At 41.5% G+C, this 13,662-nt stretch overlaps 1 protein-coding gene across 10 annotated transcripts in view; it reads left to right on the top strand.

Moving 5' to 3' along the window:
* ADAMTSL3 (ADAMTS like 3) overlaps positions 1-13,662 on the top strand; it is a 378,195-nt gene that overhangs the window by 62,786 nt on the left and 301,747 nt on the right. For all 10 annotated transcript variants that reach the window (XR_008705347.1, XR_008705348.1, XM_055555931.1 and 7 more), the window contains exon 3: positions 1,978-2,097. Coding sequence is in view for 8 of the 10 variants with exons in the window: in XM_055555931.1 (XP_055411906.1) it covers positions 1,978-2,097 (120 nt within the window). In the remaining 2 variants the exon portion in view is untranslated. The remainder of the gene's footprint in view (positions 1-1,977; positions 2,098-13,662) is intronic.

Here is a 13,662-nt window from a genome sequence, read left to right as displayed (position 1 = left end):
CAACCCCAATCTCCAAGTCATCCCACCCTCCTTTCCCTTCTTGGTGTCCAAAAGTTTGTTCTCTGTGTCTGTGTCTCTATTTCTGTTTTACAAATAAGGTCATCTATACCATTTTTCTAGATTCCATAAATATGCATTAATGTACTGTATTTGTTTTTCTCTGAGTTCACTCTGTAGGACTGTCTCTAGGTCCATCCACGTCTCTGGATGGCACAATTTTGTTCCTTTTTATAGCTGAGTAATACTCCATTGTGTATATGTACCACATCTTCTTTATCCATTCCTCTGTCAATGGACATCTAGGTTGCTTCCTTGTCCTGGCTATTGTAAATAGTGCTGCCATGAACATTGGGGAGCATGTTTCTTTTTGAATTATGGTTTTCTCTGAGTATATGCCAAGGAGTGGGGTTTCTGGGTTATGTGGAAGATTTATCCCTAGGTTTTAAGGAATCTCCATAATGGACGTATCAGTTTACATTCCCACCAACAAGAAGGTTCCCTTTTCTCCATACCCTCTCCAGCTTTTATTTGTAGAAGTCTAATAAATACAATTTAAAGCCAGAACAGTGGCTCACAAAGCAGAAGGTAATCAGCTATAGTTTAGCCATAAGTGTCTTCTATTTTTTTCCACACTAATGAATACTGAGGGATGACAAGCTTTAATGCCAGGAAGATTTTTTACTTTTTCTGATATTTCACATAGAGCTCCATGGAACACTGCTAACACGTGTTGGGGTCTTCTTTTCTTTGTAGGGGCTGTGGCTTTAGCATTCCTTCCTCTTCCTCCCAGGGTCACTTTAGGAACAATGTCCAGCAGACATATTCTGTGCCCTAAACAGGTAACTAATGAGAAGCTGCTGTATAGCTCAGGGAATTCTGCTCAGTGCTCTGTGATGATCTAAATAAGGAGGAACTCCAAAAAAGAGAGGATATATGCACTTCTGTTACAGGATGGAAAAAATAAGTGTGTTTCTTACTCCTTCACCAAACAATCACAACAGAAAGTAGGTTGTTTCCATGTCTTGGTTTTGTAAATAGGCACTTCCCTTTTCTTGGTGAAGCCTTTCGTGGTTGGATTCTTTTGGACTCACCCTTTTCAGAGACTCCCTACTGGGGGTCCTTTGTTGTTGTTGTGTAATTGCTAAGTTGTCTCTGACCCTTTTGCAACCCCATAGACTATAGACTGCCAGGCTCCTCTGTCTATGGGATTTTCCAGGCAGGAATAATGGAGTTGGTTGCCATTTCCTTCTCCAAGGAATTTTCCTGAGCCAGGGATCTAACCCACATCTCCTGCATTGGAAAGCAGATTCTTTACCCGAGTCACCAGGGAAGCCTACTGGGGGTCCTTCAGTTCAGTTCAGTTCAGTCGCTCAGTCGTGTCCAACTCTTTGCGACCCCATGAACTGCAGCACGCCAGGCCTCCCTCTCCATCACCAACTCCTGGAGTTCACTCAAACTCACATCTATCGAGTCGGTGATGCCATCCAGCCATCTCATCCTCTGTCGTCCCCTTCTCCTCCTGCCCCCAATGCCTCCCAGGGTCTTTTCCAATGAGTCAACTCTTCCCATGAGGTGGCCAAAGTACTGGAGTTTCAGCTTTAGCATCATTCATTCCGAAGAACACCCAGGACTGATCTCCTTTAGAATGGACTGGTCACTTGCAGTCCAAGGGACTCTCAAGAGTCTTCTCCAACACCGCAGTTCAAAAGCATCAATTCTTCGGCGCTCAGCCTTCTTCACAGTCCAACTCTCACATCCATACATGACCACTGGGAAAACCATAGCCTTGACTAGATGGACCTTTGTTGGCAAAGTAATGTCTCTGCTTTTGAATATGCTGTCTAGGTTGGACATAACTTTCCTTCTAAGGAGTAAGTGTCTTTTAATTTCATGGCTGCAGTTACCATCTGCAGTGATTTTGGAGCCCAAAGGTCCTTACTGAAGCCTTATTTTTAACCAAGCAATCTTGCCTTTCAGACCACAGCAGAGAAGTCTCCTGGGGCCTACTTCCTTCCTGAGTTTGCACTTTCCCCTCAGGGGAGTTTTCTGGAGGACACGACCGGGGAGCAGTTCCTCACGTATCGCTATGACGACCAGGTAAGAACCTCACTGGAGAGCCTATTTTTGGCTCTGCCATTTGCCAGTTGCAGGAAACAGTTTCTCAAAAATAGCTTCAAAATCTTTCTATTTCCTCCTCGGCACAACTAGTACAATAGACCGGTGACATCAGGAAGGACCCTGAAACCCTGGGCTGCCCATGCTTGCGTGCAGCTTCCTGCACAGCGTGTGGCTTCTGCTCTGGTTGTGGCACTGGCTTGAGAGACACGGTCTCTGATTTTCATTGGAAATATTTAAATATGAAAATAAATATTTAAATTTGTTCATTTTAGCTATTGCCAAATTCATCATGTAATTCTGAAATTATCTAAAAGTTCTGTTTTCTGATTAAGCTTTGCTTTCATTGCCCTCTGAGCTCTTATGTAATTTTTTTGACCAGTACCAAAACTTACCTTTTGCAAGCCCATTTTCCAGAAAGTAAAACAGATGCCTGTTTCTGTGTGAGTGTGCTTGTGTGCACATGGGTGTGTGTTTAAATCACTGCACAAAACCCCACTGGAGAGCAAGACTTGAGCTTGGCTGAGAGGCAGAGAGCAAAACCGCGCCCTCGGTTCTATGCCTGCTCATTCTCAATTTACACTGATGCCTTGTTGTTGTTATTTAGTTGCTAAGTCATGTCCGACTCTCTTGTGGCCCTTCGGACTGTAGCCCCCCAGGCTCCTCTGTCCATGGGGATTTCCCAGGCAAGAACGCTGGAGTGGGTTGCCATTTCCTTCTCCAGGGCATCTTTCCAACGCAGGGATTGAACCCGTGTCTCCTGCATTGGCAGGCGGATTATTTACCACTGATCCACCTGGGAAGTCATTTTCATAATATAGACCTCAGTTAACGCTTTGGGCCTGGTTGCTAAGAGGGGCTCAACCATCAAGTTGCTTTCTGCCCTTTCTCCTGGATGGATTTTTAGAGGCTCTATGATTTGTTGTTGTTCAGTCACTAAATCATGACTTACTCTTTGCAACCCCATGGACTGCAGCACACCAGGCTTCCCTGTCTTTCACTGTCTCCTGGAGTTTGCTGAAACTTATGTCCACTGAGTCAGTGATGCCATCCAACCATCTCATCCTCTGTCACCCCCTTCTTCTCCTGCCCTCAGTCTTTCCCAGTGAGTCAGCTCTTCGTGTCAGGTGGCCAAAGTGTTGGAGCTTCAGCTATGATTTATGTCTCCTTTTAATCGAGGAATTAATGATTTAATAGGTTTTCATAGGAAAGCTTCAGAGAAACTAATCGAGGAGCCAGTAAAGGCTAGAAGAGGATGTCTGGAAAATCACGAGCTTTGTGTTTTTTAATTAAAGAGTAGTTAATGCCTTCTCCAGCTCCTACAGATAAATTATATTTAATGTCATAACAATATAAAAGCTATCTGAAGAGGAAAGTAAGCCCCTTCAGTCTTTCCAAAAAGCCTAAGGCAGACCTTAAAAGCATGTGGCACGCGGTGGAAATTCTGTCCTAGGACACAGTGTTCTGGAGGGCCCAGTGGATAGCCTGTGAAAACATTCTGTGTTGCTTCCCCTGTGTTTCTTTTCACTGAAGGAACAAAGTCAAACTATAACAAGCCAATAATAGCACCTACCCTCTGCTATTAAAGGCAAAAAAAAGGCATTTCTACCAAACGAGGTGTATCTGTTGAATGAATCTCAAGAATGTAATCAACTAGAGAAGTGTTAACCTATCAGCCCAAGCCTGGATCCTCTTTCCTCTTCATGCTGAGTGTGAAAACTGCCCTGTAATATCAGAGAAAAGTTAGATAAAATATTCCTCAGTTTGAAAACATCCCCCTTCCTGCAACATACCATCAAATGTGACGAAAAGTTAAGAACATAGACTCAGGAGTCAGACTGCTTTGGGTTTGAATTTCAATTCTGATATTTTACTTGCTATGTGACTTTGGACAAATTACTTCACTTCTCTATGCCTTAGTTTTGTCATCTGTGAGATATATGATGCTGTTGGTCAACCTCATGGAAATGTTTTAAGAATTAAAGGAGGTAATTCAGGTAATTCCTATGTCTGTCTGCACAGGTTCTGATGCATAAAAGTACTTCATGTAGCTATTGTTATTGCTAGTAATATTATTTGTGAAGATTCAATTCGGAGAATCTCAGATACTCTTATGGAAAAGAAAAGGAAGAAGCATACTCTCCATTCATATCAAGGATCTGCATACAATATGTTAAACTCATTGTTTATTAAAAGTATAACATACATATAGTAAATGACACCCATATCTGAAGTGTAGAAGTTGACCAGTTTTTAAATATCTTTATGCCTGTGTAACTACCACCCAGATCCAGCAATTAAACATTCCCCCACCCTAGGAAGCTCCATGGACCCCTTCTGGTCAATATCTGTCACCCAGGAAGTAATCACTAGTCTGACTTCTATCACTGTTATAGATTCATTTTGGTTTTTATTTTATTTTTTCTGTTTTTTTTTGAATTGGGATGTAATTGCCTTACAATGTTGTTAGTTTACGCTGTAGAGCAAAGTGAATCAGTCATATGTACACACGTGCGTTCATGCTCAGTTGTGTCAGTCGTGTCCGACTCTTTGCAACCCCGTGGACAGTGGCCCACCAGACTCCTCTGTCCATGGCATTCTCCAGGCAAGAATACTGGAGTGGGGTGCCATGCCCTCCTCCAGGGGAGCTTCCTGACCCAGGGATTGAACCTGAGTCTCCTGCGTCTCCAGCATTGCAGGTGGATTCTTGGCCACTGAGCCACCAGGGAAGCGCTACATATACGTATACTCCCTCTTTTTTGGATTTCCTTCCCATTTAGGTCACTAGAGAGCACTGAGTGCAGTTCCCTGTGCTAAACAGTAGGTTCTCATTAGTTATCTATTTTATATGTAGTATCAATAGTATATGTATGTCAATCCCAATCTATCAATTTATTTCACACTCCTCTTTTCCTACTTGATGTCCATTTGTTTGTTCTCCATGTCTCTGTCTCTATTCTTGCCCTGCAAAGAGGTTTATCCATCCCATTTTTCTAGATGTATATGTTAATATACAATATTTGTTTTTCTCTTTCTGACTTATAACTTCACTCTGTATGACAGACTCTAGGTCCATCCATGTCTCTACAAATGACCCAGTTTTGATGGGATCATACAGCACACACTCATCTGTGTTCAACTTCTTTCCCACATTATGATATCTGAGAGATACAACCAGGTTGCTGGATCCGCTGCAGTTCAGGTTTTAACGTCTGTACCTTGTGCTAGCTGCAACCACCTGTCTCATCTCGGAGCAGGTGGCAGCATATTGCGATGCAGGCAGCATCGCTCCTACACAGAAATCCCCAGGTCATCTCTCAGAGGTTTTCAGGGCAGCCATCCCACTGTCCCAGCAGCCTGAAGCCAGAGTGACAAAGTACTTATGCTGTGGAGGCTGCTGTCTGGTTCCTGAAGTTGCGGATCAGGACTGGATTCACCAGGAGCTTCCGCCTGTTGAATACTCATTTGATAAAATGGGAAGTGGGCAGACCGTGTGTAGATACTTGCTGTCTTCGATGACCCTGTAGGACTTTTTAAAGTAGTTGATTCTGGTGTATTTTCATGACGACCTTCAGGTCACTCTTCCAATGTCCCCTGGATTAGATGTCTGGAAAACTAAGACCCCGAGGCCAGTAAAGCCCAGCTGTGATGTAGGCTGTGTTTAATGAGTCACATAAAAAGTGCACTATGGGTTATAAGGGGCCTGGGGCAGCTTCTAGTGAAGTATGCCATCCTGAAGCCAACTGGTAGCCATGCATTTTGGTGCAGGCAGGACTAGTCAGGCAGCCTTTGTCTTGCTTCTGCCACTGATTGGCTTGTAATTTAACAAAGTCATTCAGCATCTTTGGACCTCAGAGTCCTCATTTTTTTAAAGAAGGAATATTTTTGGCTGTGCTGGGTATTTGTTGGTGTGCGGGCTTTTCTTTAGTTGCCATGAGCAGGGGCTGCTCTCTAGGTGCGGTACACAGCCTTCTCATTGCGGTGGCTTCTTGTTGCAGAGCACTGGGCTCTAGGGCTCTGGCTCAGCAGTTGTGGCGCACGGGCTTAGTTGCCCCATGGCATGTGGGATCTTCCTGAACCAGGGATGGAACCCATGTCTCCTGCATTGGCAGGTGGATTCTTTACTATTGAGCCACCAGGGAAGCCCCCTCATTTGTTTTGAAAAACAGTGACTGTATTTCATGTTCCAAACTCCTTCCTGTCCTAAATAGTCTACTTTTCAAAACTACAGAAATATTCTACATTGCAGAATGTTAATTGGATCATGCTGATGATCAAGGCAGTCATGCCAGCGATGCAGTAAACTATTACTTAGAGAATCATAGGATTTTATAGCTGGTGGAGCCTTTTCTCAAATGCCGCATTTCAAGAGTCAAGGAAACAGACACTCTGAACATACAAATGACTTACTCAAGGACACCCAGATGGTTATGTGAAAAAAACTGAAACTTATATTCTAAACTTTAGGCTCTCCCACTCTGAGATACACCCAGCTGCTTCTCTTGGAAGAATCACGTCAAAAATTATCTCTTTTCCTAAAAATCCCAATTCCACTGTTACAGTGGGCTTCCCTGGTGGGTCAATCAGTAAAGAATTTGCCTGCAGTGCAGAAGACCTCAGTTTGATCCCTGGGTTGGGAAGATCCCCTGGAGAAGAAAATGACAACCTACTGCAGTATTCTTGCCTGGGAAATCCCATGGACAGAGGAGCCTGGTGGCCTATGGCCCATGGAGTTGTAAGAGTTGGACACCACTTAGCAGCTAAATCACCCCCACTATTACAGTGAACAGGGCTTTGGAGACCTTAGCAGACCCAAGGGAATAATTTCAAATTCATGAGCTGCTTCATGAGCTCATTCTTAACTCCTTGAGAATTTGGAATTAACTATTTGTTGTTCAGTTGCTGAGTCATGTCTGACTCTTTGTAACCTCATGGACTGCAGCACGTCAGGCTTCCCTGTCCTTCACTGTCTCCTGGAGTTTGCTCAGACTCATGTCCATCAAGGCGGTGATGCCACCCCACCATCTCATCCTCTCTCGCCCCCTTCTCCTCCTGCCCACAATTTTCCCCAGCACCAGGGTCTTTTCCAGTGTTTTGGCTCTTGGCATCAGGTGGCCAAAGTATTGAAGCTTAATTAACCTAGGGTAAGTTTTAATGTAAGCTTATGGATATTTGGGAGAGAACCACCTAGATTTTGTGTTGCAGAGGCCCTTTATATTTTGTTGGTTTTGTGGCTTCAAGGCATGTGGGATCTTAGCTTCCCCACCAGGGATAGAACCTGAACCCCCTGCATTGGAAGCATGGAGTCCTAACCACTGGACAGCCAGAGAAGACCCCTGCAGAGATCCTTTTATACTGTTTATACCCAACGTCTCTTCTTTCCTGTCACCATCTGTCACTGACGGATCTGGTATTTATTTTGTCTCTTTCTGCCCACATTTAAGTGGATTCAAGATTTTTTTTCAAGTTAAAATCACTGTCACCTATGCTCTCATCTACCATTGCTTTCAGTGACTACTTGATTTCCAAATTCTGCTTTTCTCCTGCTGCTTTTTCCTCCTCCTTTTAGCTCTTAAAGTCTGACTTCTAGCATCTCCTTCCTCCATACCCCCTCTCACCTTAGACAGCATTATTTTCAAGAATTTCTTTTCCTTTCCTGAAGTCAAATTCAGAGTTGGATCATTCTACATCTGTAAAACTCTATGATTGTAAAATTCTCTGTTTGTCAAAAATCAGAATAACGTCATCATTGGAATCAAGTTAACTCTTTGCTTACTTGTATGATTTCTTGTCGCAAAATGCTACTTCAGTTTGTATTTTCTTTACTATTTCCATCAGCAGAGAGGATGTGTGGCCCTGGGATTATAGAATGACAGAGTTGGAAGGAAGTTTAGGGATTCTGTTTTTTCAGGTGAGGAAGTGGAGCTCCAGAGAGGAACAGTGTCTTACCCAAGATCACACAGCCAAGAAGTAGCAAAGCCAAGTATCTGTTTTTTGCCCTGCAGCTCAGTTAAGACATTTTTTACATCTAATCTGCGGGAAGGAAAAGTATGAGAGCAATGTTTGAATGAATTTTTAATATGCATCGTAACAATAACATGTTAATAATGAACTCTTGGTGGAGTCTTCTTTCTAAACTTCTAAATGTCTTTTTTCCTCAATGATTATGAACAAACTGAATTTTCATTTTGCTTGTTTGAGTATTGATTTATGTATTCTTCCTAAGGACAAGAAATCTGTTTGCTGGGAGTCCATCTTTCTCAAAGTAACTTCTTCTGAACTTTTCATGAATATCTTGGCCAGGAGCTTCATTGTGGTTAAACTGTTGGCAGGCCTCAGAAATATCACTTGATGTTCCCAAGTTATTAATATAATAGTTTTTAACTTGGGAAGTATATACCAGCTTCTGAAGTTTCTCATGAAGGGAGATGGACACGACCCTTGAACCTATAGGACATTGCCAGTGTCTCTAGGGATCTAAATGGGCAGCTCACATGTTCTCTGCATAGGAGAGTTTTCTTTGTTGTTTCTGGCCTGTGTGTATAATGTTTTTAAGCAGCGAGCCATTTGAGTTTGAATAGTTCATTCCTTTGTTAGTGAGTAATCTTGGTCAAATGTAGTTAGGCTCCTGCAGTATTCCAAAGAGTTAGACCATGAGCTTGCTTTCTCATTAGATCGATGCTAGAAGATAGGAACACATTAATTGGAATGACTTGTACTTGATTCCCAATTCAGGCACATTGCAGATACATGAATACTGCACACGTAGCCATACGTGCTGCTCTGATTCCACTTTGGTATACGTGCACTCTGAATTTTATTATCATGGAGTTTTTTTGCACATCAGCTCATTCTCAAGCATTAAAGAAAAAGATTGGTTAATGGAGAGTCAGTGGAGCTTTTGAACCATGCAGACATTTTCCTCTTCTAATGCTGTCTTCTTTGACTCATTTTTGGGGTACTGGGTAATTTTTTAAATTACGTTAATCAGGTGAGTTAAATGGTAGATACAAGCTGTTGAAGTTCCAAACAGTTCCCAATGCAGCCCTTGCTGCCTGTGCCTAGATTTCTCTTCTGTCTGAGGTCTGACCTGTCCCTGCTCAGGATGTACTAGGTCTTCAAGCACTTTGAGACTAGATTACTTCTAATCGCTCTACTGTGTCACCCTCAATCCTTGGATGTCCATTGCCTCTTGGGCTACTAAAAGATCATAAGTAGCCATATAAGATTAATAATAAAACAAGGTAGTGTGTGATGAATGCAAAAGAAATTATAAAGGCAACAACATAGCGGAATGGAAAAACACATTGGAAATCAGGAGATCTGAATTCTATCCAAATTCTGATACTCATCAGACCTATGACCTTGAATAAATCACTTAAATCAGTAGCTTACAAAGTACTGCCTACAGGTCAAAACCTGCCCCACTCTTGAAAGGGAAGTCGCTCAGTCGTGTCTGACTCTTAGCGACCCCATGGACGGTAGCCTACCAGGCTCCGCGGTGGGCTGCCATTTCCTTCTCCGGGGGATCTTCCCAACCCAGGGATCGAACCCGGGTCTCCTGCGTTGCAGACAGACGCTTTACCATCTGAGCCTTAAGTTTTTGTAAATAAAACTTTACTGGGACACACACACAAGCGCGCGCACGCGAAAGCCATTGGGCCCCTCTTCTCTGCTACAAAATATAAGTTTCTTTTAAATGAATGTCAGTGTTCACAATCTGCTGTGGTCTCTTCCACCTCAGGCATAACAATGTGAGTGGATTTTAGTGGTGTCTACTGTCTTGGACCAAGGCAAGGCTAGGGCCAGGAAGCTGGCCTTTCGGGCTTGCTATGAGGATGGGGAGTAAGTGGCAGGTAGAAGACTGGATGGAAGCATATTATTTCTTTCTCTTGTCAGGGAGGAAGAATAGAGATGGAGAGAGCTGTAAGACAAAGGTGAGTGGATTCGCTGGCTGGGTGAGAGAGCCATGTCAGGCCAGAAAAGACTTTGCTGACTCTATGCAAGCTGAATTTGGAAGGGCTAGATGTCCAGGCAATAGTGGAATTTATACCCTATCATGAGGGATTTTAAGCATTATGTTTTGATTGGCTGATTTGGAGTTTGGAAATGTTGTTTTTGGTTGGGCAAGTCCTGGCCTACAGCACAAAAGTACAGGCATGGCTTGCAAAGAGGTTCTTGTGGGGCTAAGGCTCTGGGAGGTTTGGGTCATTCTGTGGATGCTTTTGTCTGCTCATGCTTGAGACTGTGTCACTCTGGACAGTATTTCTTGGATGTGCACTTTGGGCAGCAGAGGCCTCTTGAGGGCTGTTCAGGTGGGAGGCGGGTGGTTCTGGCACGTGGATGCCCGAGACCAGTTGGAAAAGTACCTTGAAAGTGTCCACAGAGATTTCCCTGGTGGTCCAGCAGCTAAGACTCCATGTTGTCAACGCAGGGGACATGGGGTCAATCGCTGGTTAGGGAACTAATATCCCACATGCCACAACTAAGACCCAGCACAGCCAAATAAAGAAATCATAAATATCTTTAAAATTGTCTCTAGTGTTATTTTCTATCTAACCTTTTATGATACTTTTAATATAAGTCTCACGTCCACTTTTGTAGGGTGACCAACTGTCCCAGTTTTCTTGGGGCTGAAATCATCCAGGCAAACTGGGACAGGTGGTCACTCAGCTTTCCAACCCGGACATTTCTGTGCACTGTTGGGCTGGAGTTGAGATCAGTGGACCTGAGCTTGAGGTGCTCCTGGCTACTGTGCTTGGTGAGTCATTCTAAGAGCCAGTGGGGAACAAGAGTGTAGCTCTTAGGGGTGTCCCATCTGGACATTCTCTTGGCATTGTCTTCCAATAAATTTCCAGGCCTGGGTTTTTCGAGAGAGTAACATGGAAGCATATACCATGTGTAAAATAGATAACCATTGGGAATTCACTGTATGACTCAGGGAACTCAAACCAGGGTTCTATAACCACCTATATGGGTGGGAAGGGGTGGGAAGTGGGAGGGAAGTTAAAGGTGGAGGGGACACATGTATACCTATGGCTGACTCATGTTGATGTATGGCAGAGGCCAGTACCATATTGTGAAGCAATTTTCCTTTGATTAAAAATAAATAAGTTTGGGAAAAAAAGCCAAAACTTAAAAAAAAATTATTTATTTATTTGGCTGTGTCAAGTCTTAGTTGTATCTCTCAGGCTCAGTAGTTGCTGCTCATGGGCTTAGTTGCCCTGTGGCAGGTGGGATCTTAGTTCCTTGACTAGGGATCGAACCCCTGTCCTCTGCATTGGCAGGTGGATTCTTAACCCCTGGACCACCAGGGAAGTCTAAGTCTGGTTAAATGAAGCTTTTGTGTGTCTATTCATGTGGCTCTTCTCCATCTGTGTCTTTACACAAATTGTCCCAGTTGCTTAGAACATCCTCCTCTGCTTCCTCCCCTCTCCCAAAATCCTTGTTCATCGATGTCGGTTTGATCTCTGGGTTGGGAAGATCTCCTTGAGTAGGAAATGGCACCCATTCCAGTATTCTTGCCTGGAGAATCCCATGGACAGAGGAGCCTGGCAGGCTACAGTCCATGGGGCCGCAAAGAGTGGGTGAGCAAATACACACACACAGTTTCAAAGAAATCAAGATGTAGTCAGTATTAAGCATTCTGGTTTCACAGAAAATCAAATTATGAAAATAAATTTCAGAAACTTAGTAACAGAGGAAAAGGACAGGGTAATAAAATTGATGAGAAGAAGATGGTAGCTATGTTATACAGATCTCAGAGAGCTAACTTATTCATATATACTCACAAATGACAGAAGAGATTGAGTGGAAGAGAAGAAGAAATTAAATAAATGCTATAAGTCACTTTTGATTTACTAAAAGATTTTGTGAAGAAAATTCACAAATATCGCTAATATATGTGTTAATTATATTGCATTCTGATCTTTTAAAAAAGTGAGAAGCAGCATATTAGAATTTAGGAAATGCAAATGTAGAAAAATTAGCATATGGAGATGAATGTAGCCCAAGTTCTCTGAATCTAAATAATCCAAATAAACATTAAGACAAGATGTTTTTAAGACAAAAAGTATAAACTCTTGGACATTTAAAAATGTTCTCCTAAAGCAATTATTGGCCAAAGAGGACATGAGAAATATAATTACACACTTTGTAGGAAATAACCAAAAAGAGAATACTGTATCAAAAAATCATAATTAACTACAATCTATACTGAGAGGTAAACTTATAGTCTCAAATACTTTCAGTAAATGTACACATTTATTATATTCAACATGTGGTATAGAACAGTCAGTTAACTATTTAGAGAAAGTTAATTTAAAGTCTTTTCCATATGCCAAAATAAATTCCATATGGATTGAAGAGTTAAATAAAAATTAAACCATAAAAATATAATAAGATGGTAAAAGTAAATGTTTCTCAAATTTCTAATGGAGAAACTTAGAATGAATGGAAAATAGAGTGTATTGGTAGGTTTGACTATTAGGAAGGCTTAAAAATGTGTATTTACTGAAAATCATTCAAATGAAAAGTTAAAGGAAAATAAAATATACAAATTATGTTAAAATGCTGTGTAAAATACTTGGTAAGAAAAAGTAAAGAAAATAGTAAAGGAAAATAATTTATTCTTCTAAAAGGAAAGCAAAAAACCTGTTAACTCATGTGGAAAAACCCCATTTTACTTGTAATCAATAAAATGTAAATCCAAGCAATGACCAAATAACATTCCCCCCAACTTTACTTTAAAAAAGGAAAACTATGAAAACCTTGCGCTGGCAATCGTGACACAAAAGGTTAGGCTGTGATGCTATTGAATAATAACACGTGCAGTGCTTTTTGATAAGCAGTTTTGTAATCTTTATTCGGAGCCTTAAAAATATGTTTACTTTTAGCCAACTTATGTCTTTTCTGGGAATTAGTCAAGGGAATATTTTAAGTTTTTTTTTTAAGTTTTATGCAAAATTACATTGATCTCATCATTATTCATAATATGTGACAACCAGGAACAATTTAAATATTAAACCATAAGGAAATGGTTGAATAAATTATGGGATTTCTAACATGGACTATTACAAACTTTTTATTATATGTGCACTTTCAAAATAACATGGGAAACATTAACATTATATCCATAGATTGTAAGATTGGGTCACAAAATCATAGAAGTCTCCAGTTTTTTTCATATGTGGACAGAAAGAAAAACACCAAGAAATACCCCAAGCTGTTAACAGTGGTTATCTTTGGACTGCAGAATTATGGATGTTTAAAATTTTCTTTTAAGTATATTCTCTAGGCTTTCTACAGATGACTGTACAATACTTTGATCATTAAAACATGATAAATATTCTTTCTAAATAGTGAGGAAGGGTCACTCAGGGGGAGTGGCTAGCAATACTGGAATACTTTGAAGGGTGGGGGCAGTTTTAATAAATGGAAAAGATTAGGGAATGAATATATTCAAGACTCACACTGAATAAGCGACCACCAAGTTCTATGCCTTGTGGGTCATTTCTTTTCTTGTCTTTCTTTAAAGAACTTCACTAA

The sequence above is a fragment of the Bubalus kerabau genome, chromosome 19 (genome assembly GCF_029407905.1).
Source record: "Bubalus kerabau isolate K-KA32 ecotype Philippines breed swamp buffalo chromosome 19, PCC_UOA_SB_1v2, whole genome shotgun sequence".
Taxonomy (NCBI): Eukaryota; Metazoa; Chordata; class Mammalia; order Artiodactyla; family Bovidae; genus Bubalus; species Bubalus kerabau.
This window is presented reverse-complemented; position numbering and strand designations above follow the sequence as displayed.